General features: G+C 42.5%; 4 protein-coding genes across 7 annotated transcripts in view; 3 read left to right on the forward strand and 1 right to left on the reverse strand.

Moving 5' to 3' along the window:
• Positions 1 to 116: 116 nt before the first annotated feature.
• Positions 117 to 3162, forward strand: apex2 (APEX nuclease (apurinic/apyrimidinic endonuclease) 2). The gene is made up of 6 exons (XM_084553627.1): positions 117 to 277; positions 387 to 470; positions 729 to 909; positions 1009 to 1152; positions 1472 to 1541; positions 1849 to 3162. The coding sequence occupies exons 1-6, from the start codon at positions 163 to 165 to the stop codon at positions 2947 to 2949; spliced, it is 1695 nt and encodes a 564-aa protein (XP_084409753.1). The 5' UTR covers positions 117 to 162; the 3' UTR covers positions 2950 to 3162.
• Positions 3163 to 3838: 676 nt separating this feature from the next.
• LOC311494540 (sodium-coupled neutral amino acid transporter 3-like) lies at positions 3839 to 14581 on the forward strand. 3 transcript variants are annotated; one of them, XM_084553631.1, is made up of 17 exons: positions 3839 to 4110; positions 5403 to 5440; positions 7422 to 7529; positions 7633 to 7714; positions 7830 to 7945; positions 8850 to 8923; positions 9016 to 9108; positions 9221 to 9302; positions 9406 to 9488; positions 9658 to 9716; positions 9804 to 9941; positions 10606 to 10685; positions 10790 to 10890; positions 11055 to 11179; positions 12741 to 12885; positions 13020 to 13123; positions 13216 to 14581. In XM_084553631.1, exons 3-17 carry the CDS (start codon positions 7489 to 7491, stop codon positions 13318 to 13320), a joined length of 1428 nt encoding a protein of 475 aa, XP_084409757.1. In that variant the 5' UTR covers positions 3839 to 4110; positions 5403 to 5440; positions 7422 to 7488; the 3' UTR covers positions 13321 to 14581. The 3 variants fall into 3 exon arrangements, with proteins under 3 accessions (XP_084409757.1, XP_084409755.1, XP_084409756.1); XM_084553629.1 differs by lacking the exon at positions 5403 to 5440 and adding an exon at positions 5585 to 5690; XM_084553630.1 differs by lacking the exon at positions 5403 to 5440.
• Positions 14582 to 14703: 122 nt separating this feature from the next.
• Positions 14704 to 18913, forward strand: wasb (WASP actin nucleation promoting factor b). The gene is made up of 11 exons (XM_084553628.1): positions 14704 to 15032; positions 15879 to 16019; positions 16163 to 16249; positions 16395 to 16491; positions 16860 to 16889; positions 16989 to 17018; positions 17122 to 17317; positions 17456 to 17631; positions 17741 to 18336; positions 18438 to 18549; positions 18648 to 18913. The coding sequence occupies exons 1-11, from the start codon at positions 14931 to 14933 to the stop codon at positions 18704 to 18706; spliced, it is 1626 nt and encodes a 541-aa protein (XP_084409754.1). The 5' UTR covers positions 14704 to 14930; the 3' UTR covers positions 18707 to 18913.
• Positions 18914 to 27610, reverse strand: part of LOC311494536 (semaphorin-3F-like) — an 11875-nt gene continuing 3178 nt past the window's right edge. The window contains exons 3-19 of one of the 2 annotated variants that reach the window (XM_084553626.1): positions 27481 to 27589; positions 24391 to 24551; positions 24212 to 24274; positions 23985 to 24104; positions 23692 to 23785; positions 23477 to 23596; positions 23212 to 23357; positions 22989 to 23103; positions 22818 to 22887; positions 22533 to 22677; positions 22217 to 22439; positions 22025 to 22113; positions 21898 to 21939; positions 21636 to 21793; positions 21478 to 21545; positions 21251 to 21378; positions 18914 to 20385 (exon numbers count right to left, since the gene is read on the reverse strand). In XM_084553626.1, coding sequence (XP_084409752.1) covers positions 20011 to 20385; positions 21251 to 21378; positions 21478 to 21545; positions 21636 to 21793; positions 21898 to 21939; positions 22025 to 22113; positions 22217 to 22439; positions 22533 to 22677; positions 22818 to 22887; positions 22989 to 23103; positions 23212 to 23357; positions 23477 to 23596; positions 23692 to 23785; positions 23985 to 24104; positions 24212 to 24274; positions 24391 to 24551; positions 27481 to 27589 — 2226 coding nt within the window. In that variant the 3' untranslated portion in view covers positions 18914 to 20010. Of the gene's footprint in view, positions 20386 to 21220; positions 21379 to 21477; positions 21546 to 21635; positions 21794 to 21897; positions 21940 to 22024; positions 22114 to 22216; positions 22440 to 22532; positions 22678 to 22817; positions 22888 to 22988; positions 23104 to 23211; positions 23358 to 23476; positions 23597 to 23691; positions 23786 to 23984; positions 24105 to 24211; positions 24275 to 24390; positions 24552 to 27480; positions 27590 to 27610 lie in introns of both variants that reach the window. The other variant, XM_084553625.1, reaches the window with a different exon arrangement.

The raw sequence follows: 27610 nt of genomic DNA on the forward strand, positions 1-27610 counted from the left end.
AAAACACAAAAAAAGTATGTATTTATTTAAAGATAGATAGAAATATCGAAAGATTAGTGGCGAAATCCACTTCCGCTTGTGCTTCCTCGACTTCCGTTTTACTTCCGGTTCTGCACATTAGTTCCCGCGTCGCCGGAGCGTCTCTGGTCCATTGCAGTCAAAATGAGGATCGTTACTTGGAACATAAACGGCATCAGGACTTTTAGGGGCGGTATAAAACGTGCTCTTGACTCACTGGACGCAGATATTATCTGTGTCCAGGAGACTAAAGTGACAAGTAAGTGATTAGCTGTAGCAGTTATGAAAACGCTGGGACTTTCATGCTCAGTGCACCACAGTCTGTTGTAAACATAATAAAAAGTCAAACCCTTATTTGTCCCCCACAGGAGACTTGCTCGATGAAAGAACTGCCATCGTTGACGGCTACAACTCCTATTTTAGCTACAGTCGAGGACGCAGCGGCTACTCAGGTTGATTTTGTTCTCTAGTTTTCTGCCTTTATTTATTTATGACATTGTTTCCTCTTTCACTGAAACTCAATAGACATACTTAATATTTTAAAATATACATGGTTGCCACTATTCATTCTAATGAAAACAGTTATGAATGTTATTAATAAACAGAAGATCCTTGTAACTGAGCCACTGCAATACACCTTCATTATAGTTGCTGCTGATCTATTACTACATTGTGCAAACTAATTCTCGTCCCATTCCCGATGTGCACAGGGGTTGCTACGTACTGTAAGGACAGTGCCACTCCGTTTGCTGCTGAGGAGGGTCTCACAGGTCTGCTGACTAACCATGATGGGGCTGTCGGTAGCTACGGTGACCACACCAACTTTTCAAGCGAGGAGTTGCAACTTTTGGACAACGAAGGACGAGCCGTTATCACAAAGCACAGAATCATGTAAGAGTAAATACAGTACGGTGAAATTTTTAGTGTTTGTAAAGCATTTGTAAACCGTAGATTTTCGTGCCTGCCTCTGACTCTGTTCTACCCTCACAGGAGTCAGGACAAAGAGCAAACAGTTACTGTAATTAATGTGTACTGTCCACGGGCTGACCCTGAAAAACCTGAGCGAAAGCAGTTCAAGCTGCAGTTCTACAAGCTGCTTCAGTGTCGGGCTGAAGCTGTACTGAAAGACGGGAGGTGAGAGCACAGGTGTATCTTGGTTTTACCACAAATGGCACACACATGGGTCTCTTATAATGTGTGTGACATTTGAGCTTTAACACATTCACACTGCTAAGGGCAGTTTGGCAGATGTTAAATGTTATATACTCATTAAATGCATCTCAAAGCAGTTCGAAGTGTTGTAAAAGAAACATTAAATTTAAAGAAAATCTGCATTTTCAAATGACATTTGCCTGTGTTGGGATAAAAATCCTAGTGGTTACAGTAAGTCTATTAGTTATATGCTTCCGTGTTTTATAATGGAACAATCAGAGTTATTTTTTTCTCTTTTCAGTCATGTGATCATTTTAGGAGATGTAAATACATCCCACCGGCCAATAGACCACTGTGACCCCACTGATATTGTAAGTAAACGTTTAGAATACAGTCACATGAAACTGTTTTCTTGTTACTTGCTAAAAGGAATAGTCCAACATTTTGTGAAGTATGTCTCTGCAATAACAGATAATTCTAACAATGACATTGCTGTATAGTAAATGTGAAGTTGCAGATGGTTAGCTTATCTTAGCTTAAAGATTGAAAAGCAGATTTTCTAACAAAATCTTAACCCCTATGAGCACCTTTAACACTAACATGTTATAGTGTGTTCATTAATGAGCCTGAGACATTATGGGCGTGTATGCTTGTAACAATGACATTCTCATCACCCAGGAGGATTTTGGTGAAAACCCTGGGAGGAAATGGCTGAATGGCTTTTTGCAAAGTGGCAGACAAGAACAGAACCAGGATGAGGAAGAACCTGATGACGAATCGGAGGTAACAGGTCCCTTACGTGGCGGAAAATTCGTGGATACTTTCCGCTATTTCCACCCAACTCGCACGAACGCCTTCACATGCTGGTCCACCCTTACTGGCGCACGGCAGACCAACTATGGCACACGCATTGACTATATATTTGCTGATTGCCGGCTCGCCAAGGAGCAGTTTGTGGCAGCAGATATCATGCCAGAGGTAGAAGGGTCAGACCACTGCCCCGTGTGGGGGCAACTGAGCTGCTCTCTCCTATCCAGCTCCAAGCCTCCTCCTCTCTGTACTCGCTACCTGCCAGAGTTTGCTGGCAAACAGCAGAAACTCTCACGCTTCCTTGTTAAAGTGGACCAAAAATCAACTCAGTCAGAGCAGAAGGATGCCTTACCTGGATCTCAAGAAGAGGAAGAAAGGAGGGAGAATTTAAATCCACTGGCTGATGGAAATGTCTGTGGTAAAAAACGTTTTTTTAAATCAGACACTGTCGCCCCAACGGGGAAAAAGATTAAAACCGTTAATGCTTCCTTGAAGCCGCAGGGCAGCCTCCTTTCATTTTTTAAACCCAAACAAACAAATGCCAGGCAGCAGGAAAAAGCACTTGGTGTAGATAAAGTTACGTCAACAACTAGGAAAGTGTCACCAGTCACGGGCACCAACCCTGAACACACTGACCTTGTCTTTAATGGCTCATCACAGCTTTGCACCAACAGCTCCACAGCCGAAACTGACAAACAGATAAAAGAACAACATTCAACCCCTAAGCCAGCGGGGGGACACTCAGATGCCAAGAAAGGGGCATCACAAGTGTTTTGGAAGTCATTGTTTCACGGACCACCTGCGCCGCCGAGCTGTAAGGCCCACGGGGAACCTTGTGTGCTTCGCACTGTAAAAAAAGAGGGGCCAAACATGGGCAAGCAGTTTTTTGTTTGTGCCCGTCCTCAGGGACACACGTCCAACCCAGAGGCTCGATGTAATTTCTTTGCGTGGGTTGACAAGGGGAAATAAAATGTTCACTGTAAGGACTACCACTCAGACAACATTACTACAGAGACGTTCTGTGTTTTTTTATTGTCCACTATTTGTTTTTGTTTTTTCAGTTTAATAAAAGATTATAGTTTTATACCACGATGACTTTGTTTTTTATTTTTTCCCAAATTTGAACAATTAGACGACCAGTTGATTAGTTGCTCATCTGAAAATGTATGTGCAGCGATTTTGCTAACCATTTTTCAAACAACAATGCTAAATTCCCAGAGGTTCCAGCTATTATAAGAATTTATTTTCCCTATTTTAAACTTCTCTAGACTTTGGTCTTATTTTACGTTTTCTCTGTTCTCTAACAGTTTTGCAGAGTTGGTTACACAAACCAAGCGATTTGAAGACAGTACCTTGTGCTGTGAGAAACTCTGGCATTTTCCGCTATTTTCTGATATCTCACAGATTAAGCAGTCGGTGAAGTGTGAAAGTCATCGTTGGGTTAATGAATAATAAAAAGCCATTTAGTTGCATGGTTACTTGTTCCCCTTCAACGAATGTAAGACTCACATCATGTAGTTTCTGATGGTCTAAGTTTTTTTTTTTCATTTCTTTTTTAACTTCAGGTTTCAACACATCTGAGTGCTGTTGCTGTTGACCTGTTTGTTTGTATAATGTTGCCACTAGATGGCAATGTTAGTGAGCCAATAAAACAGCTGAAGCTCAGAAAAAAAAGAGAAGTAACTTTACACAGCAGCATGTTTCATTTACACTATCAGCTGCGTAGCCACAAGCCAACTACTATAATGTATGCCAGTAAAGCATAGTGTCTTAATGTAGTACGTATACTTGGACTACATTAGAAAGAAAGCTTCACTATTCTAAAGTGTTCTCCCGTAGCAGAATGCTTCCGGTGCACAATTCTTCTTCTAAAGAAAGTAACAGGCCACCATGTGTGATCAGTCTGAAAAAAAACAAAAAAAAAAAACAGGCTGTGACTTAACTTGTGACATAACAGGAAACTGTTTTTTTACGCGCCTAATTGCTTCCTCCGCCTCCATTTTTCTCCATGGCTGTACCATGTGGACAGTGTGAAAAGACAGTTTTGGACAAGAACCAGCTTGCGAGTTTTAACTTGTGTGCTATTACTTTAGACTGAAGACATCCATGTGACTGACCGCTATAAGAAAGGTAAGCAGTAGACCCGCAGACCAGCATTTTACGGATAGTGAAGCAACTGACTGTGCGCTCTAATATTTACAGTTAAAATAAGAAACACCCTGATTCATTCTCACTGGATTTAAGCTGTCAGCTAAGGATATGTTTATGCTCTCATTTGCCATCTGCCTGACATGCTGGCAGTTTGCATAGTATACATTTCAATGACCAGTTTAAATGGGAGATCAATGATGCCATGACTGTTTAATGCATGGTTCTCTAAAGAGAAAATGGCTCCTGATCAATTATATTTTACTCAAGTTTGTACTGTTATGTGACAGTTTCTCACATTTCCTTTAACCCACTGAAGTCATTTAAGTTCACTGACATTTAACTATTTCGTTCGCCCTATCTATTTAGATCATCAGTCTAACATGTATTATCAACCTTTTCTCACTGCCAAAAACCGAAGAAAATGTGGAAGTGACTCTCTTCTTCCGCTACAACTACCACATTTCTAAAACAACCAACTGTGTGCACTTGGTCTACAACAGATACAATCTTTAAACAAGAGTATACGTTTTCCAGTGAAGGATTTATGTCACAGTGAGATAAAGAAAATATGGGTGTTTCTTGGGTGTGCAAACTCAAGCTTTATCAGATAACTGAAATGTCATCTCTAAGAAGTAACATTTAAGTTTCAAGACTACTAACAGGCTGGGCATGAAACTTTTTTCAGGACAACAGCACTACACAAGTATTATTTTATTTAGGTTCCATACATATTCATATAGGCGACCTGTCCAGGGTGTACCCCCGCCTCTCGCCCGATGACAGCTGGGATAGGCTCCAGCAGACCCCCGTGACCCTTAACAGGAATGGGCGGGTACAGAAGATGAATGAATGAATATATATATATATATATATTATTTTTTTTTTGGTGTCATGGTGCATGGCTTGTTAATTACATGGCAGTTCAGGTCTCACCATTTGTTTTGAATCAAGCACACACAATGTTTCCACTCTTAAGCACAATCACATGCGAGCAATCTTAAAACAGCACTTATCTCCTAAGCTAATTACCATCACTACGACTTCCAGCAGGATGCAAACTGTCAGTAAGTATCCGCACATGCTGTAACAAAACCCACCTCGGATGACATCTGCTTCAAGCCTCCTTTCTGCTTGCACAGGCTGTAATGGCATGATTAGTCTTTTGTATGAACACCAGAAGCCCTTTTGTCTGAAGATTTTCTGGGATTAGCTATAGCCTTGAACTACAAATTGTCTCTGAAAACTACAAATAATTAATTTCCTTTGTACAGACACTCATGGTAACACCACTTCAGTGTAGACACACCAGGTGAGTGGAGCCGTACTGTGGCTTTGCAGCTCTACCTGACTGGTTTAACAAAGGGTTAAAGCTAGGCTATGGGTGTTCCCATTTCCCGGTTGCTCTCCCTCCCAGCTTCTAATCTCTTCACTCTCTCCTCTCTTCACTACCAAGGAGCTTTGGAGAGACTCCTAAGAACAAGCCCAAATATAAACATTTGAAGAACCTAAAAACTGAACTAGCTTGGACAAGGATTTATACAAAAAAGAAAACTAGCGGGGTAAGTTGGCAACAAAATGTGTGGATGTGTCCTTGTAGATGTGGAGGAAGAGAAGGGAAGGGCTGTCAATAGTATGCTAGTCTTGCGTCAGACGAGCCATGTGGCTGAATAGTAAAGTCAGTCATGGCTACTCTATTTAACATAACATGCTTTGTTTACTGGTGGGATTGTACCGTACCATTTAATGTATTGTTTATGTATGTTGCATGGAATGCACATGAATAATTTTAGTTTTTTGGTACTAGTTGCCTTTCCACCGTGTTAGAGCTGCCCTCTGGCAAATGAAATAACTAACGTGGAACAAGATCCTACTTAACCAGGTTTGTCTGGTTCCTTCATCCCCCACCTAAGTTTTACCATGCAACGCTTAGCACAATAGTAAAGTCTGCCTTTTACGATATGTGTAGAGGCAGCCAATCCATCAAAACTGTCTTTTGGCTGAATGTTAAATTACAAACTAACATTCAGCCTATGATTTGTTGGTTCGCGTTGGCTACGGGCCATGGGAAAGTCGTCGTGTATGTGGCTAAAGAAAGTTTCTCTAACCAAACTTGACCTGAGGCCAGTGTGAAGGGAAAAGGCTACTCTGTATTTAGACTAAATAGCCCCATTTACACAGGAACCCTTTGTTTATCCCACTGCTATCAAGCACAGAGCTGTGTGGATAATTCTCCCTCAGCAGGCCCGTTCAGTGTGGCGCGTAGGAACATAGAAAATTTCAGTTTTGTGTGAAACTCTCAAGGAATGGCAAAATGTAGCGCAACAGTGTCTTTAGGGGTCAGATGTGAAAATCCTGAGGGCACTTTTACCCACAGTGAAGGGAAGTATCCCATGACCCCGTAGGCAGGAGGACAGACCTACGCTCATTCCCAGAGAGTGTCCATGCCAAGCTTTGTGTGGCCCACAACAGATTAGAGCAACATAAGTCCTCTGACAACATTTGTTACTTAAAGCCTTACGTGTCACACAAGCTTTATGTGGACTGACACCCCAAGAAAAACTGCCACAAGTTCTGAAACTTTATTCTGTGTCCTTATATCTAAAGTGTGGAGAAGAAAAGCAACACCATTTTTTTGCATTGCCAAAAGAGGGGGAAAAAAAATACAGCATTCATGCTGTTCTTGGCATGGATGAAAAATTACAGTGCTGAGTCTGAAGACTTTATAAATAGGCCTGCAGCATTTTACCCAGTTTGTATTATATTAGTCATATTCAGTGTTTCTTAAGCACGTAGCTTCTCTCTGTTGTGCAAGTATACCTTTAAGAAGCAGGGGACATTTAAACATCCTTCTCAGACGGCCACTGTAACATTACTCCACATTTATTGTACTGCAGGCCAGAGCCAACGCCTCACATCGTAAATTCATCACATTTCTCCTTCAGCTTCTTGAGAGAACCACGGCGCGATCTTGTATCACATCTGACAAGTTAAGACAGATCGCAGTTAAAAAAATAAAATAAAAAGTGATACACACACACACACATACACACACACATACACAGAAGCAATTCGAAAGAGACACAGAGTGGTTGCAGCCTGCTCACATTTTCTTTTTGTTTTTTTCACCAATAATGGAAAGTTGGCAATGTCTGTGCATGCGCGTAGCTGGATTGTTATGTATGTTATGTAACAACAACCCCAGCTGGTTTAATAATTTTCACGTTAGCAAGAGTTCTTTTTTTGGTAGGTAAGTATATCATGAACCAAACATCTGTGTGCTGCGCTTTCAGGCATTTGAAAATTTGAAGAGGATTTTTTTCAGTCAAGCACAAGCAGATCAACCATATCCACCCAAAAATGGAGCTTCAGAAGATGAACGGACACAGCAGAGATGATGGGTAAGCCTCACAGTGATCAATACTGATTTGATAGGTGCATCATATCACAGCAAACGTGGTCAAAGTTCAATGTTATTGTCATTATGTTTATTTTCCATTGTAGCTTTGATGGGCTTGAGGCCATGGAACATGACGAGTTTCTCCCACATAAAACAGGAGCAAAGAAAGAAATCCACTTTACGGACGTGAGTGCCTTTTCTCTGCCATATGCTTGCTGTAGTAAAATCTAGTAAATGCTACTAATGACATTTATGTGTTTGTTGTCAACCAAACTGTCTGCGTGACACCCTCTCACTGCAGTTCGAGGGAAAGACTTCGTTTGGCATGTCCGTCTTTAACCTCAGCAACGCCATAATGGGCAGTGGAATTCTGGGATTGGCTTTTGCAATGTCCAACACCGGAATCATTCTATTTCTGTGAGTATGCAAGTCAAACACACCAACCCCAAATTTGGCTGAACTTTGTGCCTTTTGTCAGTTCTTGTGGTGTGTAATGATTCCACTCGTGTACTTGTTGGCCCACAATACACAGTAGAAGTCTCTACGGAAAAAGGGGAAAAGTGTATATCCATTTCAGCTTCTTGTGATTTATATTTCATATTCGGGCAAAGCCAAATGTAAAAGTTTATGTTCTGTAGTTAAGATTCTTACAAACCAAAGTCATAAGGCTTATTTTCTGCATTTGTGTATGTTTGAAATTTAATTATAAATAACTGTTATTGTAATTTGGCTGAAATTTAACAGTAGAATTAGTTTATAACTAAGTGGAAACAGGTTGGATAAAGTCAATAGAGGGTCCTTATAAGGCCAAAAATAAGGCCACATGAGTGTGTGTCATGTGACTCCCTGTGTGTATTTGTGTTTGGGCATAAACGCGTGGCAGCGGTGAGAACACAGTGTCTCTGTCTGTGTGTCTGCGTGAGCTGTAATACATAGTTTTGCACCTATTGCTGTATACAGCTGCTACTGCACGAACCCTGACCTGTCAGAATGTACATTAGAGCTCATACACACGCAGCTTCTCTAAATCAGATTTGAGTGGTTAAATATAGACCCTAGTGATCAGTTCCAAGACACGCCTGCTTGGATCAGTCCTGTGCTATGTGGCGGGCCTGGGAGGTGGAGTGTGGCAGGTTTGGAGAGAGCCAGTCTCTCTAAATCAAACAATCCCTTGTGTGGGCTGGTTAAAAAAAAAAAACAAAAAAAAAACAATAGTCATAAGAATTGCTGAAAAGTTTCTAAAAGTGTGTTTTTTTTTTTTTCTGTTACCTGTAGTTTAAATGAATAAATTCCAGCAGATCTCGTTCTTGTGTTGTTTCAGAATCCTGTTAATATTCATTGCTATTCTGTCTGCGTATTCAATTCATCTCCTGCTGAAATGTGCTGGAGTTGTCGGTAAGGCAGAGCTTGATTAAACACATATAACTCCATGACGTGTGTGTATTCATAACTCATCGCATGCGTATCTAATGTTTGTGTGTCTTCAGGCATACGGGCTTACGAGCAGCTTGGGAATCGGGCTTTTGGCCACCCAGGAAAAATACTGGCAGCCTGCATCATTACGGTACACAATATTGGAGGTAATGTCATCCCATTTCCTCCCTGTAATTCGGTGCCTAGTATCTGTCATTAAACCTTTAAATCTGATGCAATTAAATGTCATAGGATAAGCCCATTTTCATTTCTTTTTAGCAATGTCCAGCTACCTCTTCATCGTAAAGTCGGAGCTTCCACTGGTTATTCAGGCTTTCCTGGGTAAACATGAAAACACGGGGTGAGTGTCAAAGTGATCTTCTGGTTTAGATTCACGTATAGTAGTAGGAGTTTTCTGTTTGGTGGTATACATGTTTTCATCTGTTTGCCTGGCTGTCTCTTAGAGAGTGGTTCTTGGACGGAAGGTACTTGATCATCATTGTTAGCGTTGCCATCATCCTTCCTCTAGCACTCATGAAACAACTTGGTATGTTTTTTCATTCTGTTGTCACATTTTTTTATTTTTTTTGTGTCATGTTACTTGTGCTGTCGTCACATCTACGTCTCCTCTGCCCATTTAGTTTCCATTTCCTGGTCTGAAGTTACTGTCTGCAGTTTGCAAACAAATAATTGTACATCTTGTTGTTCTCATATAGGCTATCTTGGCTATACAAGTGGCTTCTCCCTCTCCTGCATGGTGTTCTTCCTCATTTCAGTGAGTCAGCAAAGATGTATATAAAATAACCAGCTGAACGTCCCTCAAATATTTACATTAGATTAAACTGAAGGTCTGTTTCACCAGGTTATATACAAGAAATTCAACATCAACTGTCCACTACAAGAAGAAGGACATCATAACATCACTTCTACTCCAAATCATGTACATGCTAATGTAACAGACGACTTCTGTGAGGCCAAGTTCTTCACCATGAACTCACAGGTCAGAGAGGAAAACATTTTCATGTTGCCTCATTACCGGAACTGTTATGTGTGTTTTTATTTCATGGTCAGCACAGCAGCTCTACCGCTACATGTACCGATCAGGTATAACATAAAAACCACTGACAGGAGAAGTGAAAAACATTGACCATCTTGTGGCAATTCAGTGTTCTGCTGGAAAACTTTCAAACCTGGCATTCATGTAGATGTTACTTAGACATGTAACACCCAACTAGATCAGACCAGAAAACCCCACCCCATAACAATGACACTTCTTGATGACAGCAATCATACCCAGCAGGATACAGCCTGACAGAGGCACACACACAAAAACGGTTTAAGAACAACTCAAAAAACATGAAGAACAGCACAAGGTGTTGACCTGGCCTCCAAATTCACTAGATCCTGAACTGATCAAGTATCTGTGGGATGATCCACAGAGGCCCCTCCCCTCAACTCATAGGACCCAAAGTCTCCCACTAACAACATTCTGTAACCAGACAACACAGGACACCCTCAGAAGGCCCATGTCCTTATTGGTGTATTCTGCGCTAGAGTGTGTTAAGTCAACAGTGCTGAGGCGTGTTCTGTCAACAGCCACGGGAATAAAAAGCAATTAACTGTGTGTCACTCACTTGTCTTTACGTTTGTGTTTTGGCTTTTAGACAGCATACACCATCCCAATCTTGGCGTTCGCGTTTGTCTGCCACCCAGAGGTTCTACCAATCTACACTGAACTACGAAAGTATGTCAGAATATCACAATCCCTTTCACAAAATCCCAACTCTTTTTTGACACACATAGAACTGTGATAAATGAATGTGTTTGTTCTTCTTTTCTTTGCCATAGCGCCACCAAGAAGCGCATGCAGGCTGTGGCCAACATCTCCATCCTGGCCATGTTTGTCATGTACCTGCTGACGGCTCTTTTCGGTTACCTCACCTTTTATGGTAAGAAACCTCTGAGAGTCAAAGGTCACTTTGTTCTAATGTTGTGAGATTTCAAAATTATGACCCACTTGTACCCTGAGCCCATATGCATTTTGCAGTGTTGTGAATGAGGGATTACCCTCTGTGTGAGAGATGTCAAGGCCTAGATGCTTCTCTGTGGATAGGTGCTGTGGAGTCAGAGCTGTTACACACCTACAGCCGTGTGGACCCTCTGGATGTCCTGGTTCTCTGTGTGCGTCTGGCTGTCCTGGTTGCTGTCACTCTAACCGTCCCTGTGGTCCTCTTCCCAGTAAGACATCCATCACAATAATATAAAATATTCACAGCAAAAGCAGGAAATGTAACTCTTATGGTTTGGAAACTTTCTACACATTAAAATTTAACACACTTTATATAATAAAGAATAGATTCAGATAAAAGCAATAAAAATGAAAGCGGGATACAGAACAACAGATTTTTCCATAGACAGAAACTACTATTTTGATGATCAGTTACTTTCTTAAGAAATATTGAGAATGTGATTGACCTAACATTTGATGACATCTTCTTGGGCCCTTTGAAAGTGAGATGAAAATAAAAATGTTGTAGTTTCAGCTCTATAAAAATTCATCAAGATTTTTTTTAATTGGATTTGGATGCTTACATGCACATTATTTAAAAGTCATTGTGTAGATTATTATTTATATAATAATTAAGGACTTCAATAGTTAAGTGAGTAAGTAAGTAAGTAAAGTAAAGCAGTGGACCGAATATTGTTCCAAGGGGTACTCCACAATCGACATTTACTTTTTCTGATGAAGAATTTCTTTTTGAAACAAAACTGGTGGACAGGACTGTTAAATATTTTTAGGATAATTAGTTTTTATCCACATTGGCACAAGGTAGAATATTACTATACATTGCATAAAAACACATAGCACATCCAAAAACACTTCTAAGGTAGCCAATACACCACATCTATGTCTCAAAGAACAGGGATATTTCTGTATTTGAAGGCAATGGAACTGCTTTACTGTTTTATTGCTGTGGCAGGCAGAGTGAAATCCCTTAGACCATCTGTCTTTGTTTCAGTAGTGTATTGACTGTGCAGATATCTTTAAACTTTTTCCATTAACTTTGCAAATGGCCTATAAATGCGAGCAGTTTGTATAATGGATGGACACAATACATATTTGAAGGCTTAACTAAGGACACACAGCAGATGAGCAAAAACATAATCTTAGATTTGCAACCAAATGAGCAAAGGCTAGCCTGCTTCTGTCCAAAGGTTACAAAGTCAATCTAGTAAGCACATGTGAAGCTTTCTTGTTAACAACACAAATCCTTCAGTAAAAATGAAAAATGTTTTACAGTATGTGAAAGAATGTGGGGAGGGAGTTGCCTACTGAGCCTTAGAGGTAGATGGATTTCTTAACATTTGTAGTAAGGCAGACTAGCTGTTTCCGGCTAAGCTAGTTACATACCGAACAGATATGAGAGTGGTATCCATCTTCTCATCTCACTATTTCACTCTTTCTGAATTACTGTACAAGAAACCTCTCTGTGGGCTGAAACTTTCAAGTATGTTGAACTGCAGGGTCTCACTCCTCGGGATATTAAAGCAGGTATTTTGCCTTCAGCAACTAACAGAAAATACTGTACATGCTAAAACATCAGCTACTTGCGTTGAGTTAAGTCAAACAGGAGCTCTTTTTACACATGGCATCACGTAACAGCTTCTCAACAGCCTTCTATGATATTTTAATGTCACCTGAAAGGATAAGATATGAGCAGCCTTTACTTTGATCTAGTTTTATTAATTTTGAAATTCCCATTTCTTTCTTCTTTTCCTAATTTCTTTATGTCTACAGATTCGCAGGGCTGTGCTTCAGATCTTGTTCCCTGACAAGCCGTTCCACTGGGCCAGACACGGCGCCATTGCAATTTGTCTCCTCTTCACGGTCAACATACTTGTTATTTTTGTGCCCTCCATCCGCGACATCTTTGGCATCATCGGTATGTCTAAACTAGAGGAATGGTCAGGGCTTGACTGCTGATACTGTGACCTATATGTTCTGTAAACTGTGTAATAACTGATTTCTCACTACCTTAAATTAACTCACTTCTCTCTCTGTCGCCATCATCTGCAGGAGCCACATCTGCGCCCAGCCTCATTTTCATCCTACCCGGTATCTTCTACATCCGGATTGTTCCTGAAGAGCAGGAGCCTTTACTGTCAAGACCAAAGATTCAGGTACAACTCAGTTCCTTCAGCAATCAAAGACACATATTTTTTCTCGTGTTGTTTTGGATGTGTTGTTGATCCAGATGTTGTTTTCATTCCAGGCCGCATGCTTTGCTGGATTGGGATTCATCTTTATGATCATGAGTATGTCGTTTATCCTAATTGACTGGGTGACTGGTGAATCTCGAAGTGTGGGAGGGCACTAGTTGCCATGACAGAACAGAGGTACTACCAACAGTCAGCCAAAGCTCGCCCTCTCGTTAAATTACCCCGACCTGCAGAGTTCTCATCCAAAGCCAAACAGGAACGTTTGGCTGCACAAGACGAAGGATAGGAGAAGAACCTTTGCCTACATTCAAAAATAAAAAGAAAGCGGTTTGACATGTAATGGGCCAAACAAAATGTCCCGTAGTGAAGGCGAGATGAGTGATGAGTGAGAATGCAAAGTAATGTGTTCTTACTGAGTAAAGCCTGACACGGCCCAGAGTGAGGATGTTGTTTGGGGTCGTGTGTAGAACGGCAGCAAAATAATTAAAGGGAACAGCATGACTAAAATGGAAATCCCATTTTAGACAGTGGATGTGTACAGTTCCCTGGAATAGCTCAGTCACTGCTGACATCTTTCCAATCTACTTCCCTACCTTCTTAGATTTTGCAGGACCTCAATTTGATAGTATTGTCAGACAATCAGCTGTTTCCCAGCTATGTTTACCAAACAGAACCAGACATTTCAGTTTGTTCATTCAACTGTTGCTTTTTCAATATGCAATTAAAACTCGCACATTTGACCGTGCAGTCAAATTTCCTTAGACATCTGTTAAATTCAGCCCCATGTGACCAGCGAGGGTTGACCTGCAGTTCCACACTAACATTCCCTTACAAAATACAATTTGCCAGTGATTTTTACATGGGGTTGAATTATGTGTTTAATGTGGCATTAATATGACTGTTACAAAGGCAGTTACCTTCAAAGCTGCGTCTGCGGTGGCCAGTAATCCAACAAATACGGTACACTTTGTTGCTATTTTTCGTGAAGGTTAAACAGAGAGTTACTGAGAACTGAGAACTGTGTGTGTGAACACAGAGAGGAGGTTCGCAGAAACACAGGAAAGAAACAAAGATTTTATATAACTTGAACAGCTGCAAACCAAACAATATATTTATTATGTCAGACTAAGAGACACATTCTTTTTTCATTTTTTATTTTTTTTTGCAATCGTGCTCAGCAAAAGACAATTAAAAATTGCAACATGCAGTGTTGGAAAAGCTGTGTACATATCAGCACTCCCAGAAACTATTTAGTATGCTAAATAAAGACCTATTTAGGATTTAGGATTTAGGATTTAGGTTAAAATTAGTCTTTTTTTTTTTTTATTTGTCAAAACATTGTGTTAACTTTGTCATGAATCCTGTGCATTTATAAATTAACTGAATATATCTGTTAATAAAATATGTGTTTCATTTGTACATGTGTTTGTGTCGGGTTTTAATTGACATCAAACGTTAAGCGGCCTGAAGTCATTTGTGTGGCAGTGACAGATATGTGCTCACAGCAGGAGATGAACAAGAGTGTACTGCCTCCTTCTGAAAATGGAAGTAACACATTCATCTACGCTCTGCGTCTGAGTGAAAGAAGAAAAGTGGGGGTTAGAGAAGTGCGGTTGTCCGTTTCCTGCTTTGAGCTGATGTGTGCACAGAACAGAGAAGAGAAACTTCCTTGACTGTAGAGCAGACTATTCTGACGGTGTAGCGCGGACGCTTTTTCAAATGCTGTACAGGGTAATTTAAGACAAATTGGGAGATTTAAAAGAGGACCATGAGCCGTGGAAGTAAAAACAAAACGGAGACTGCTGGAAGCGAGCTGCTGAGCCCACAGGAGAATGACAAGTTGGAAGATCTGTTGGGCAGAAGGTGTGCTGTAAGTTCTCCACTGACCTGGGAGGGGTTTGCCTACCGTGGGCATGATATTCCTCTTTATCTGTACGGACATGTATTGTTTGTGATGAAAGTCTTCACGGTAAAAGTGAAAGGGCCATACAGCTTATTCTGAATGCCAGTGAACGATAGAGTTTCAGCCCTCTTGACTTTTCTCTCTTGCCTTTGGCGGTTAAACATAATTTTCTGAATTTTAATGGGCTTGGGTTGACAGTTAAACACTGAGTAGACGACTGCAACACTGAATATTTAACTCTACTCTCAACAGTGTTGCAGTTTCATCTGTTCCTCAAACAAACGCATTTCGTTCATTTACTTCCATTTTATTTGATTTATCTATTGTAATCTATTTAAACTCGACATACATATTTTCTTCGAGCAAGTCTGTTGAAATTTTAGTTTAGCTGCAGTTTAAAATAATTTGCTGACATTAGGTCATCAAGTAGGAGGTAGCAGTAACAGGAAATGGTGGCTGAACCAATTCTTCCTCTGCTGTCAGAATTAGACATCACACTTGTGTTCAGTCAACAGTGGAGCAGAAGTTACTTTGTTCCTGACACTCTTTTAGCTACTGAGGTAAACCTACCACCTGTAACTGTATCAGACTGGCATAACTGCCAAACAAACCACAATCTACACATTTTTGATGATTTAGACGGCCGCAGTGAAAAATTAGGAGCATCGCAAGACTTTAAGCTCCCATTTAAACAAATGAAAGCGGATGAGGAAGTTGATCGACACCACAAAACTGTAAATTTACATGTGGAGTGTAATAAAATGCTCTCAAGTGTCCTATCAGCTCTGAACACTTTCTTGTCTGTGTGTTCAGTCTGTGGCCACCGCGGTAGCACAACTGTTCATGGCTCTGCCTCACAGTCCATCCATGTGGAGCTTGCAGCACACTGGAGTGGTCTGCTTCGTCAAAGACAACCCTAAGCGCTCCTACTTCATTCGGATGTTTGATCTGAAGGTAACCTCCCACACAGTGCAACACATCTGCAAGTATATAGATGTATCTATGAGTTAGCCGTGGTGAATAAACTGTCCTTTTAAAAAATTTACAAAACTATGATATAAAATAATTAGGACGTTATTTATTTTTTTTTTCCACAGACAGAGAGACAGGTTTGGGAGCAGGAGCTTTACAACCAGATTGTTTACTCCACACCACGGCCATACTTTCATACCTTTGCAGCAGATGTAAGCACATCTTTATTTGAGCTTTCTTCCTGTTGCTGTAGTCATGATGTGACACACCACAATTATTCCTGGTAAAATCATCACCAAAGGTCACAAACACTCACCAAATCTTTAAGTATTGTTTTATATATTTAACTCTATCTAGGATTGTCAGGTTGGACTGAACTTCTGTGAGCAACAGGAAGCGGAGGCCTTCCAGCAGGCGGTTGAGGAGAAAATCAACCAAAGACACAACCGTCAAGGTCAGTGGGGTCATGGCCTCACTAGAGAGCATGAAAAAGGAACACTGTGTTGCACTCTGTGTCGTTAATGCATTTGCAACAGATTGACAGGCTTCAGTCATGTTAATGTTATTTTGTTTGTGGGGGTGAACAAAACCCCAAATCTTAAATGAGATCTTAAAAGAATTTTGCCCAAATTTGAGTCTTTCAGCTATTTTTGTATCCATTTAATGGAAATAAGATTATTGGTTGCATAATAGAGATAAAGCTAGCTTGTAAGTAATTACTTACGTCATAGATAAAACAAGAGCTCACTGATTTATGTGTATTTTAGCTGCATAAACATTGTGTTATCATCATTACATTTTTTTTTACGTCCTTCCTGCCAGACAAGAAACAGCGCCCCCTGCCTACGAATGGTAAGACAGCAACGAGCCTCACAACTTCAGCCTTATTTATTTATTTTTACATGAGGTGAACTTTAAGTATAATTATTTTTTCTTTTCCTGCCACTGTAGAAAGAAGTTCCCTGCCTCCAGTCCCACCAGGTGTGTAACTGGCTCACCTCATCACCTCTCTCACCTCTGACTAAAAACATATGAAACGAAATAATAAGAACCTGAGTGAACTCTGTACTTCCTCCACATGCAGCATCTGGCAACCCTGGCTCTTTCCACATGGCCACGGTGGACATCCAAAACCCGGATATCCAGTCGTCCCGCTATCGATCGATGCCTACACCTGCTGCTGCATCACTGAGTAGCAAAGGAAAGAAGGACAAGAAGAGCAAGAAGAAGGGTGGTCCCAAACTCTCCAAGGCAGACATAGGTGCCCCAAGTGGATTTAAGTGAGTGTATGAGCGTAATGTGCTGCCATGATGTAGCTGTAGTTCATTTCTCCAGAAGACGTTTTACAATATTGTCCATGCTTTGCAAGTTTAACTAATTCGTACTGTTTTGTTTTTATTCCTCTTTCTTCCTTTCAGACATGTAAGTCACGTCGGCTGGGACCCCAACAACCTTGACCCCGACCTGTTGAACCTGCTCTCCAAAGCTGGCATTGGGGAAGCTGAGATGAGGGATGAAAATACCTCCAGGCTCATCTATAATGTCATCGAGCAGTCAGGAGGCATGGAGGCGGTCAAGAGGGAGGTGCACAGAGGTCAGTCTCACATTCACCCTGTTCTCAGTCTCACTGCTCCCTACAGGCTAATGTGAAGGTCTGATCTTTGCCTCAATTTTAATGAATATGTTGTTCCACTGAATCACAGGTGGTGGACCTCCACCACCTCCTCCTGGCAGACAGGGACCCCTGCCTCCTCTGCCGGGCTCCGGTTCCGGAGCTCCAACACCTCCACCCCCACGAGGACGCTCTGGCCCGCTGCCTCCCATCCCAGGCCAGTCACAGCGAGGAGGGCCGCCGCCCCCCCAGCCGCCTCCATCACGCGGAGGCCTGCCACCCCCACCTCCGTCGAGCCGTGGCGGTCCACCGCTGCCACCACCTCCTTCACACTCTGCACATCCTCAGTTCCCTTCGCCCCCACCCTCTCATGTCTCGCCTCCATCATCCTCCCACAACCTGCCTCCTCCTCCGCCACCGTCAAGCCAACAACGCTCCACGGGTTTCCCACCTCCTCCTGTCCCATCTACACCCAGCAGAGGAGGAGGTGGTGGTGGTGGCCCTCCACCTCCTCCTCCGCCACCCCCTCCACCCCCTCCTCCACAAACCTCTATTTCTTCAGATTTCCCACCTCCTCCTCCCCTCGCTGGAGGCCCGCCACCGCCACCTGCTCCTGTATCTTCCGGAGGAGGAGAAAGCAGAGGAGCTCTGCTTGATCAGATCCGACTGGGGAAGAAACTCAAAAATGTAAAGCAATTTCTCTAAAATGTTTTAAATATGTTATATGTACAGTAGGTACAAAGTTCTTGATTGTCATGCTTAATTAAATGCTTCTAAATGTTTCACAGGTGACAGAGAATGCTGAGCCGGCTCCGGCTTCTTCACAAGAATCAGGCGAGGGCATTGTCGGTGCCCTCATGATGGTCATGCAGAAGAGAAGTAAAGTCATCCACTCCTCAGGTAAACATTAGAACATCACAGCATTTTTACACAATGATGCATGAGTGGACTGATCAGAGCAGCAAACCTCCCATATCTTTACACGTTTCCTGTTTCAGATGAAAGTGAAGACGACGGCGGCGATGAAGACGACGATGACGACGAATGGGACGACTGATGAAGCGGTTCTTGTTTTTTTGCGGATTTCGGTTTTGGTTGAGATTTTAGTTTTAAGCCTCTGAACTGCGACACCACCGTGCGTGATGGTCTGTTGCAGGTTCGATGATGATGCAAGCTGGAGCATAACTTGTATGTGTGAGAAACTGTAGGTGATTACATTTATGAATAAACAAGTAACTCCATATAAAGGACTGCAAAGAACCAATTTAAGAGAATTCTGAAATGTTTATATATGTGTTCAAACATTTCCAGTGTATGATTCATCTACACAACAACACATAGCATTGTGTTACTCACTACGAAGGTGAATGGTGGCTCTGACTGGAATTTATCTTGTTCCATACGCTTCCTTTAGAAAAAACAACAATAACAGGCAATTCTAAAAAACCTGTAAATACAGCAAGTGACAGAACACCAGCAAACAATACTAAATCTGAGCCAGTTTCATTCCCATTTTTATAACATACTGTACATAAAAAAAAAGATTTCTGTATCATATTTACTCATACATCTGTGCAAAGATCCCCATTTCCTTCAAATACCACCACCGACAAAGTGCATAACTGGAAGAACACTGTACGCTATACGTATCTTCAACACTCACATACTGTAGGTCACTGAAGCACAGGACAGTAGGGGAGTCATTATATGACAACATCCAAATGGAATTAGCTTAACAGAACACATTACACCTTACAAATATTGTAACACACCAAGTCAGAAAACAGAACAACCGTAAAATGTACAACTTGCAACAAACAACAATAGTACGCATGCAAAGTATGCATTTATATCAACATATTGTCCTCATACAAGAGTAATCCAATGACCATATCTGGACCATATATATTATATTCACAATCAATATATTACATTTCTGTTTCAAGATACTTAAAAGGGAGCATACTTGTGTTTTTGCATTTCGTAGCCCATTAACTGAATGTTATATATACTTTACAGCACGGTCAGCCTTGTTCCAAAACATGTCTGAGTGAAATATGTGATCAACTTTAGCGTGCGGTCTTTTATGGTATTTTTCACCACGAGTAACATTATAGTTGCATGGTAATACAGATGTGTTCTGAAACCTATACATGTATGGTGTTATCTAGACTGTGGTCATCAGTAGTGTAAAATATGTCCACTGGGCTGACACTTGCAAAACCACAAATATAGTACTTTAACGACAGAGTGACAGCATCACCTGCCCAATGAATGGAAGCGACACCCAAACGCGTGTCAAAGAAAAAGTCCGCCCTAAAGTCCAGACATGCCAGTGTTGGACAGCGTCCGTCTTGTCCCCTAGCCGAGGCCTTGGTCCTGACTCTCTGTGTGCCTGCGGCTGGTGCGTTTGCGCTGCTGCTGTTTGGGACTGAGCTGTTCCCAGTAGGACTGGCAGTACTGGTTAATCAGTCTAATCTCTGGAGGGAAGGGTGTGGAGGCGAGGGGCGACTGCGAGTAAGGTCCTGCGTGGCGGCGTTCTGGTTCTTCGTCCTCGTCGTGAGCGGTGAGGGCCATAACGATGTCTCGGTCAAGGATGCGCAAAGCCACGCGGGCCATTGTGTGCTTAAAGTTGTTTTCAGTGGCGAGGCAGTGGTAGAGGCCCGCGTCTGATTGGTTAAGAGACTTTAGAAGAATGCCATGGTTGGTCTTCACGACTCCTCCTACACGGTTGAGCTATGGAAAAAAATATGATAAATAATAGAGAAAACAATACTATGTCATTTTGATAAATACACTTATTTACTCGTTTACTGAAAGTTAGATGAGAAGATTGAAATCTTTCATTTCTACCAGCAGCTGATTTTTTTGGTTTAGTTAAAATGTTTGAACACAAGGAAACAGCCAAGCTCTGTCAGTACACACTGATCAGGCATAGCATTATGACCACCTTCCTAATATTGTGTAGGTCATCCTTGTGCCTATGTGTTGAGGGGAGGGGCCTCTGTGGATCAGACTTGTTCCAGCGCATCCCACAGATAGTTCATCAGACTGGGATCTAGTGAATTTGGAGGCCAGGTCAACACCTTGTGCTGTTCTTCATGTTTTTGGAGTTGTTCCTAAACCATTTTTGTGTGTGTCTGTGTCAGGCTGCATCCTGCTCGGGATGGCTGCTGCCATCAAGGAGTGTCATTGCTATGGGGTGGGGGTGCCTGGTCTGGTCTAGGTGGGTGGTACATGTCTAAGTAACATCCACACGAATGCCAGGTCCAAAAGTTTCCCAGCAGAACTCTGTATTGTCTCAAGATGGTCAATGTTATTCACTTCTCCTGTTAGTGGTTTTAATGTTGTGGCTGATCGATGTATGGTTATACTGTCTGGAACTTGTGTGTGGTGTACAGGGACTAATTCTTTGCCAGAAGCAGGGACACTCTGGTGGTGGCCTGCAGCTTAACAGTGTTGACAAACTTTAAATTTACTGGATAGACATGATGACATTGATCTCTCATACAACTTGCAGCAACAAAGAAAAATATGAGTAGCAAACGGAATAGCAAACGTTTCCTGTTACATTTAGAAAGTTGTGATTGCTCTTCCTCACCACTTTCCTCTTTCCTTCCCTCTGGAACAGCCACTTGACAGTGGCCTGAGGAGTGCGAGGCTGACATTCCAAGAAGGTACTACTGCCCTCCACCCCAAACTGCACTGTTTCTCTCAGACGTTTCTCCACTGCACATGTAGAGAGGAAGGCGATGATTAAAAAAAACACGTAAAACAAACAAAAGCTTGAAGCGTTTGGGATTTAAAGTACATAAAAACATGCCTCACCTTTGGCGTTAAAGCCTCTGCACTGCCTCAGTGGATCACCATGTTTGACGTCCTGTCTCCTGCTCCTCCTGAGACAAAAGTCATAATTCGGATTAAAGCAGAATTCACACATCCTCTCTTTAGTTCAGTGTCCTGGGAATATATGAAAGTTCCTTGACCTTTTGGTCGACGGGGTGAAGGCAGAGCAGCTCTCTCCATCCCAAGCACAGTAGGGGTCCCGGGCCAAACAGCAGTCAGAGCAGGCCCTCCCATACACACCACAGCGGTGCAGCGACACCTGAGTCAACCCCGCATCTGACGACACGTACAGCTGTTGCTGAATTGACACAAGAAAAACAAACACAAGTCAGTGAAGAATCTGCCTCGACATGTGAAGCCAAATGCGTATCACCCAGTGAGATTTAGGAATGGGATTCTTACTCTTTTAGATGATATCTTCATAGTTTTGACTGGAGCTCTGGTCTGTAAATTAAAGTGCAGATATTGAGACTTCATTTTTTTTTAGATCAGCGTGTGCTTGTTTTCAGGTTCATATATTTAGACATACCCGAAAAACCTCCACTTCCTCTAGGGTCAGTTCCTCCATGCTGGTCGGGTCTTTAGGCAAAACTATAACTTTCTGCACAGTTCCTCGATCTAGAAGTGAGATAAATTATGTTCAAGAGCTAAATTTTTCTTGAAAAAAAATTTAAAAATTCCATCAACCAGGCTTGTGCCATCAGCTTTGCAGGCGTCCCACCTGTCCCGAGAAAGAGCACCTCGTAGCGTCCATCCACAGCATCCACCTGATCCACCACCAGGGCAGTGAAGCGATAGTCCACGCCGGTTCTCACCACCAGGGGGCGACGATGGATAGGATAAACTGGATGGAACATGAGGGGATGGGCCCTGATGAAATTCACAGCCTCATCTGAGAAGTTCTTTGAAGAACGGATCCCAGGAGTGAAGGTTCCTCCCGGACACTGCACAGGAATAAAAAAAGAAGATGAATATGTGCTTTCATATTTGTTCCTAACTTAGTTGCTCATGGTTTATTTAGATATAATGAAACATACTGTTCCAGGCCGCGGGTAAGGAATCTTTCCATTGTACTCTGTCCACTGGTAATTATGACCATGTTTGTGGGCAAACGGTCCGTTGAAGACATTACGGATATCAGCCATTGAATACACGCAGACTGCAGAGCCCTTGAACACAGAGCTTGAGCACAAACACATAATTAAGGTAAGACGGCGAGATAAGAGACAGCGTGCACCCAACCCGTGAAATTGAAGTGTGAATTGTCCACAAAAAACAAAACAGAGGTTGGGCGAAGTGTAAATTTATTAAAAATGACTCACCCGGCTGTGGTGAAGAGAGCGTACACCATTGGGTTTCGTTCATCCTGCGTTGCCTGAATGAACACGTCCCCTTGAAAGATAATAATATGCAAATTCATAACACTATACTCAAAGCAGCTGTAGATGAAATGCAATCAGATTAAACATGACGCTAATTTAATATGACCCTACGTAGTTCATCAAATCGCGTCTCCACTCCATCTTCTCCTATCACGGAGCAGATAAGACGGGCCTTCAGGAACGTGGTCCAGCGGTTCACCAGGGACTTCTGTCCTCCTTCATCATTCTAGACAGGAAGGAAATTAGGCCATGATTTAATGTGTGCAACATGTTTTATATGGTGAGGTAGGCTGCGTTCGTTTTCACTACACATGTACAGTATAGCTCGGCTCACCAGACACACTCGTCCCACCCTGGCTAAAACGGTGGGACTCGCCCCGCCGCTGGAGTCTAGACTCTTCTCACGGAAGAAGAAGTAAAGCTTGTCGTCATTCTTTTCTGCACTGTCAGGTATCTGCTGGATCTGAATAAACACAGGCTCTAGAGGATAAAAACAGATACGAAGAGAGGGGATTGAGACAAGTGGTTGTCAAATAGAATGAGAGGAACCATAACCTGTAATCTTCGATATTTACCACCTCACACCCACACTTACTCACCGTTGAGCCACCTGGAGTCGTACTGCTCGGTCCTGATTGCCGTTCTGCCTCCCATGGTCCTGAACAGAGCAGCATCTGTACTCATGAAGTCAATATGGACGCCTGCATACAGGTTACTATCTGGAGACAGACAAAAAGAGATGGAGTGGTGAAACTCTATAGGTTTTTATAACGTTTTTTTTTTTTTTTTTGCTTATAAACAAGACGTATCTTACTGATCAGAACTGCAACGTTCTCCTGTTTGGGATCATATGAACATTTGCCCTTCCCCGAATCCACATACCCAGGGACCAGCCGAAAGAGATAGTCCTGCAGAGGCAGATCAGACAGGGAGAATGCTTATAAATAGGCCGCTAAGACGTCACAGGGGAGCATGGAAAAATCATAAACAAATCAGTGTCCCAGTTTGTAGTCCTGAAATATTTAGCAGGACAAAGCTTTCCAGGTCTACCGCTGGGGGAGTTTTGCTGTAAATCCCGCTCGGGGAAACCGTAAATGTCTTGTTCACCTCTGCCCTCCAGCCTCTGTTGATGAACGTGCAGATGGGTTGGTATGCTCCTGTTCCACAGGTGTAGAGGTGGGTGCGGTTCCATGGCTCTATCATCCGCACAAAGTTGGCACATTCGCCCTGGACAAAGGGGAGGAACACAAATGGAATTCAAACACAGTTGTCCCATCTTGAAAGGAGAGGCCCCTGATTTTTTGAAAGAACAGGATGTAAATACATGATCCTACCTGTCTTCCCTTTCCTGTCATCTGACATTCTCCTTTTCTTTTAGCAGATGCAGGCCAGTGAATCTGTTTTTCAAAAAGCACAAACACCACCCCGCGAATAATTACTTAATTAAGAAACTCAGAAACTTTACACCACATTCGAAGTATTTAAGAAGCAAGCTGCAGGAATTTGTACGCACTATGAGCGGCTCCTTGTTGACATTGTGCATGTCCAGAGCCACCAAGTACTCCCGGCTGCCCAGGTACAGACGGCCCTGATCCTGATCCATCAGGAGGATACGGTAGTCGCTGGTGTTGAAGGAGAAACTGAAGGGTCGTGCTGCTCTTGTGTCCATGAGTTCTGTGTGGAAAGTGTTATAGTTTTGTTTAAAAAAAAAAAAAAAGAAGTATTTATACCATTCTGGAAAGCCACCAGCAGCAGGGAGAGCAAAAGTTACCTCTCAAAATCTCTTCACATTATTCCCTTTATGCTTTTAACATGTTTCATTACTGCCTTTAATGGACTTAAGGTCCCTTAAACACGCTTCTTACTTCTGTTCTGGAAAATGTGTGTCAGTGATTAAATATAACTCAACTAGAGCATTTTAAGAAACACATTCGCTTTTAAGATCTCAATATTTTATGTGTCCTGGCTGCCTGATTGAGTTTAAGGCACTGCAGGCCCTGTGGAGTTGGACGAAAAAGCAGGTCCCTTAGGAAACACGGTCAGTGGAACTCACAGCTAATTCTTAAGATCGAGTTTGTGTTCAGCAGAGCGTAACCTGTTAAGACATGCTGCTGCCGTGGAAAATGTTTCTCCTTTTTTGTTCTGCTGAAAGCTTTGATTGAACAATTTTAATCTGCTGCGAGACAAATGGACTCTGTGCAGCGCCCTGGCTGTTTGTTTCCATTCTGCCATTCAGCAATCCCTTGCATCAGTTTAAACGCATAAAGAGCACACACACACACACACACACACATCTGTGGTCTGCGCGAAAATATTGACCGCCATATGTGCAAACTGGGACATGACAGAGGCATGCTAAAGACCGCGGGCTTATATAATGACAAATGTTCACAGAGCCTGTCAGAAGCGGGCTTACGGGGACTCAAGAGGAAGCACAATCTTTATTTACATCAAAGTGACTGCCATCTTCCTTCCGAGGCCAGTGTTAACAGGATGCAGTCAAGGTGCCACTAAAATAAGCTGTGCAATCGGATCTCCGGACGGCCCGACGGGATGGAGTCTTAGAGGTGGGATGAGGTCCGGTTCTGTTCCCAGGAGGTAAACACAGGATAACAAGCCTCTGAACAAGCTCCACTGGGCCATAGTGGATTCACTGAACGGGCTAAATGTAGAAACACCACACCCCTATACATGTCTCCATTCTCCAAAAATAGAAAACAATGTACTGCCATCATCTGGTAAACATTCACCAAACACTTATCCCCTGACAGCATTCTGACACTGATAGGGAAACACTGGGAAGGACAAACAATTCAAGTATGAAGCTACAGCTGGACCACTGTAAGCTCTCATGTTACAACTTGACAACACATCGTCACCAGTGACTGCTGCCGTTTAGTCCCAGACCTCTTTCTAGCATGAACAAACTGGTGACAGCGCCGCGAGGGCATGAGATTCTAAAACACGGCTTCAGTTACACTGCACATTTTGCTCTCGAGCAATGCTGACTAATTCTATCAAACGGGCTGCGGTCTGGCCCTTTGAAGCGTGTACAACTGACACGACTTCCCGGCGGCAGAGGAAACTATACAAGATCTCGATCCTCTGCAGGCCTCCTGTACCCCAGAGTGTCACTCAGCCCGGCTCGTTTGTTCAGAAGAGTCACATGTCTTCCAGCCGCCCCGAAAAACCTCCTCCACAGGCGCCTCGGGGAACAAAGAGGCTCGCTGTCGCAAACAATGAACAATAAATCCTTGGAGTGGCAGAAAACACTTGGAGAGTAAATCCAACTTTTCTTTTGGTATTAAGGGGAAGGGTGACTGAGGTCTGTGAATGCATTATTAGAAGACTTTACCAGCAAACTAAAATCTAACACCTCTCTCCCTCTCTCTTTGAACAAGCCCCTTTTTATGAATATTTTATGGAGAACTCTCTACAAATGTAAATTCCTTCATCTGAGAGGAACACGATCAAGTTCAAGACCAGACTCGCGTAACTGGTAAAAAAAAATTAAAAAGAAACCTTACTGGTACGTATAAGCTGTTTACTGAGAGGGGATTAGTCTTAAAGGTCATATAAAAATGCACGACAATTATCCTCTCAAGGCTCAAATGTAACTCTCTCTGTGTACCGAAACCATCACAAGCATGCAGACAGCTGTTTTCGGTCTGAATTCAAAACAGCTCTGCACGTAGAAAGCCGACGGCCTGCATTGTTGTCGACCACAGATCTCTACCTCTCCCCTAATCAGCTTCAGATGACTTTTGTTGGGATTGCAGAAAAATCGTTAGTGTTTCTCACCGAATCACTTCAGGGGCGCAAACGTGTTCGCGCTGCCTAGACCTGACCCTGAATGTTTTGACTCAGCTCCACACGAAAGCCCTCGAGAATGTTTTTAAATCTGATTCACGCCTCCAACTCTCAATTACGCGCACCTCAGGAGTGACGTGTGTGTGTGTTTTGTGCGTCCGTCCACAAGCTGAAGTAGCAACACGACAGGGACGCAGAGATAACTGTAATCATCCAGATTCGTTTTTGATCAAAAGGTGCCAAGCCGCATATTTTTCTTTAACACAAATCTCTGCCATTACAAGATAATGAGGACAGGAGCAGACGGGAAAAATCCCAAACGCCTACAAAAGAAAAAGCTGCAAAAAAAAAACAAAAAAAAAACAGTATCCACCCATTCTCGGATGAAGACCTAATGGTGAAAAACATGGCCGGTCTATAATATAATTTTTTGCTTGCGTGATCAGGTTTTCAGGTGCTTCCTTTTTGTGTCATAATGTCAGACATCAAAAACGAAGCCGAAACTGACAGGTCAAGCTATTGTGCGTGTGGGCTTTAGGGCGTGGGGAGAAGCTTTGTCAGTGAGCATGACCAGTAACCCACCACACGTAATATCCACCTTTTTGTTTTTCACTGTGGCACTGTTTTGACATTAGGCAGGAAGTAAGTTCTTTTACATATGTATGGAAAGGAAGCAAAACGGCTGGTGTGGATGTGTGCGTTTGTGCGTGCGCAAACCAAACAAGTAATATAGAGCAATGCCTTAACCCCTGTTTGTCAGTGGGAGTTTTAAGTTTAATCTGTAGGAACTCACCTTTGAAGGAGAGGCGAACCCGAGGGGCAGACTGCTGCAGGCCCGAGCCTCTGTAAACACATAAGGCCAGCAGGAGGAGTTGGGCTCCAGATGCTGTCATGGTAACAGTCCATGCAGGTGGGCCCACAGA

The sequence above is a fragment of the Chelon labrosus genome, assembly GCF_963514085.1.
Source record: "Chelon labrosus genome assembly, chromosome: 10".
NCBI lineage: Eukaryota > Metazoa > Chordata > Actinopteri > Mugiliformes > Mugilidae > Chelon > Chelon labrosus.

Bases quoted from the DNA above. Each gene is read 5' to 3' on its own strand.
- wasb (XM_084553628.1), top strand. From the start codon at position 14,931: ATGAGCCGTGGAAGTAAAAACAAAACGGAGACTGCTGGAAGCGAGCTG. The intron at 16,250-16,394 runs GTAAGCACATCT...AACTCTATCTAG, and splicing joins TTCATACCTTTGCAGCAGAT to GATTGTCAGGTTGGACTGAA. The intron at 18,550-18,647 runs GTAAACATTAGA...TTCCTGTTTCAG, and splicing joins TAAAGTCATCCACTCCTCAG to ATGAAAGTGAAGACGACGGC.
- apex2 (XM_084553627.1), top strand. From the start codon at position 163: ATGAGGATCGTTACTTGGAACATAAACGGCATCAGGACTTTTAGGGGC. The intron at 278-386 runs GTAAGTGATTAG...TGTCCCCCACAG, and splicing joins CCAGGAGACTAAAGTGACAA to GAGACTTGCTCGATGAAAGA. The intron at 1,153-1,471 runs GTGAGAGCACAG...TTCTCTTTTCAG, and splicing joins GCTGTACTGAAAGACGGGAG to TCATGTGATCATTTTAGGAG.
- LOC311494540 (XM_084553631.1), top strand. From the start codon at position 7,489: ATGGAGCTTCAGAAGATGAACGGACACAGCAGAGATGATGG. The intron at 9,109-9,220 runs GTAATGTCATCC...ATTTCTTTTTAG, and splicing joins TACGGTACACAATATTGGAG to CAATGTCCAGCTACCTCTTC. The intron at 9,942-10,605 runs GTCAGAGAGGAA...TTTGGCTTTTAG, and splicing joins TCTTCACCATGAACTCACAG to ACAGCATACACCATCCCAAT.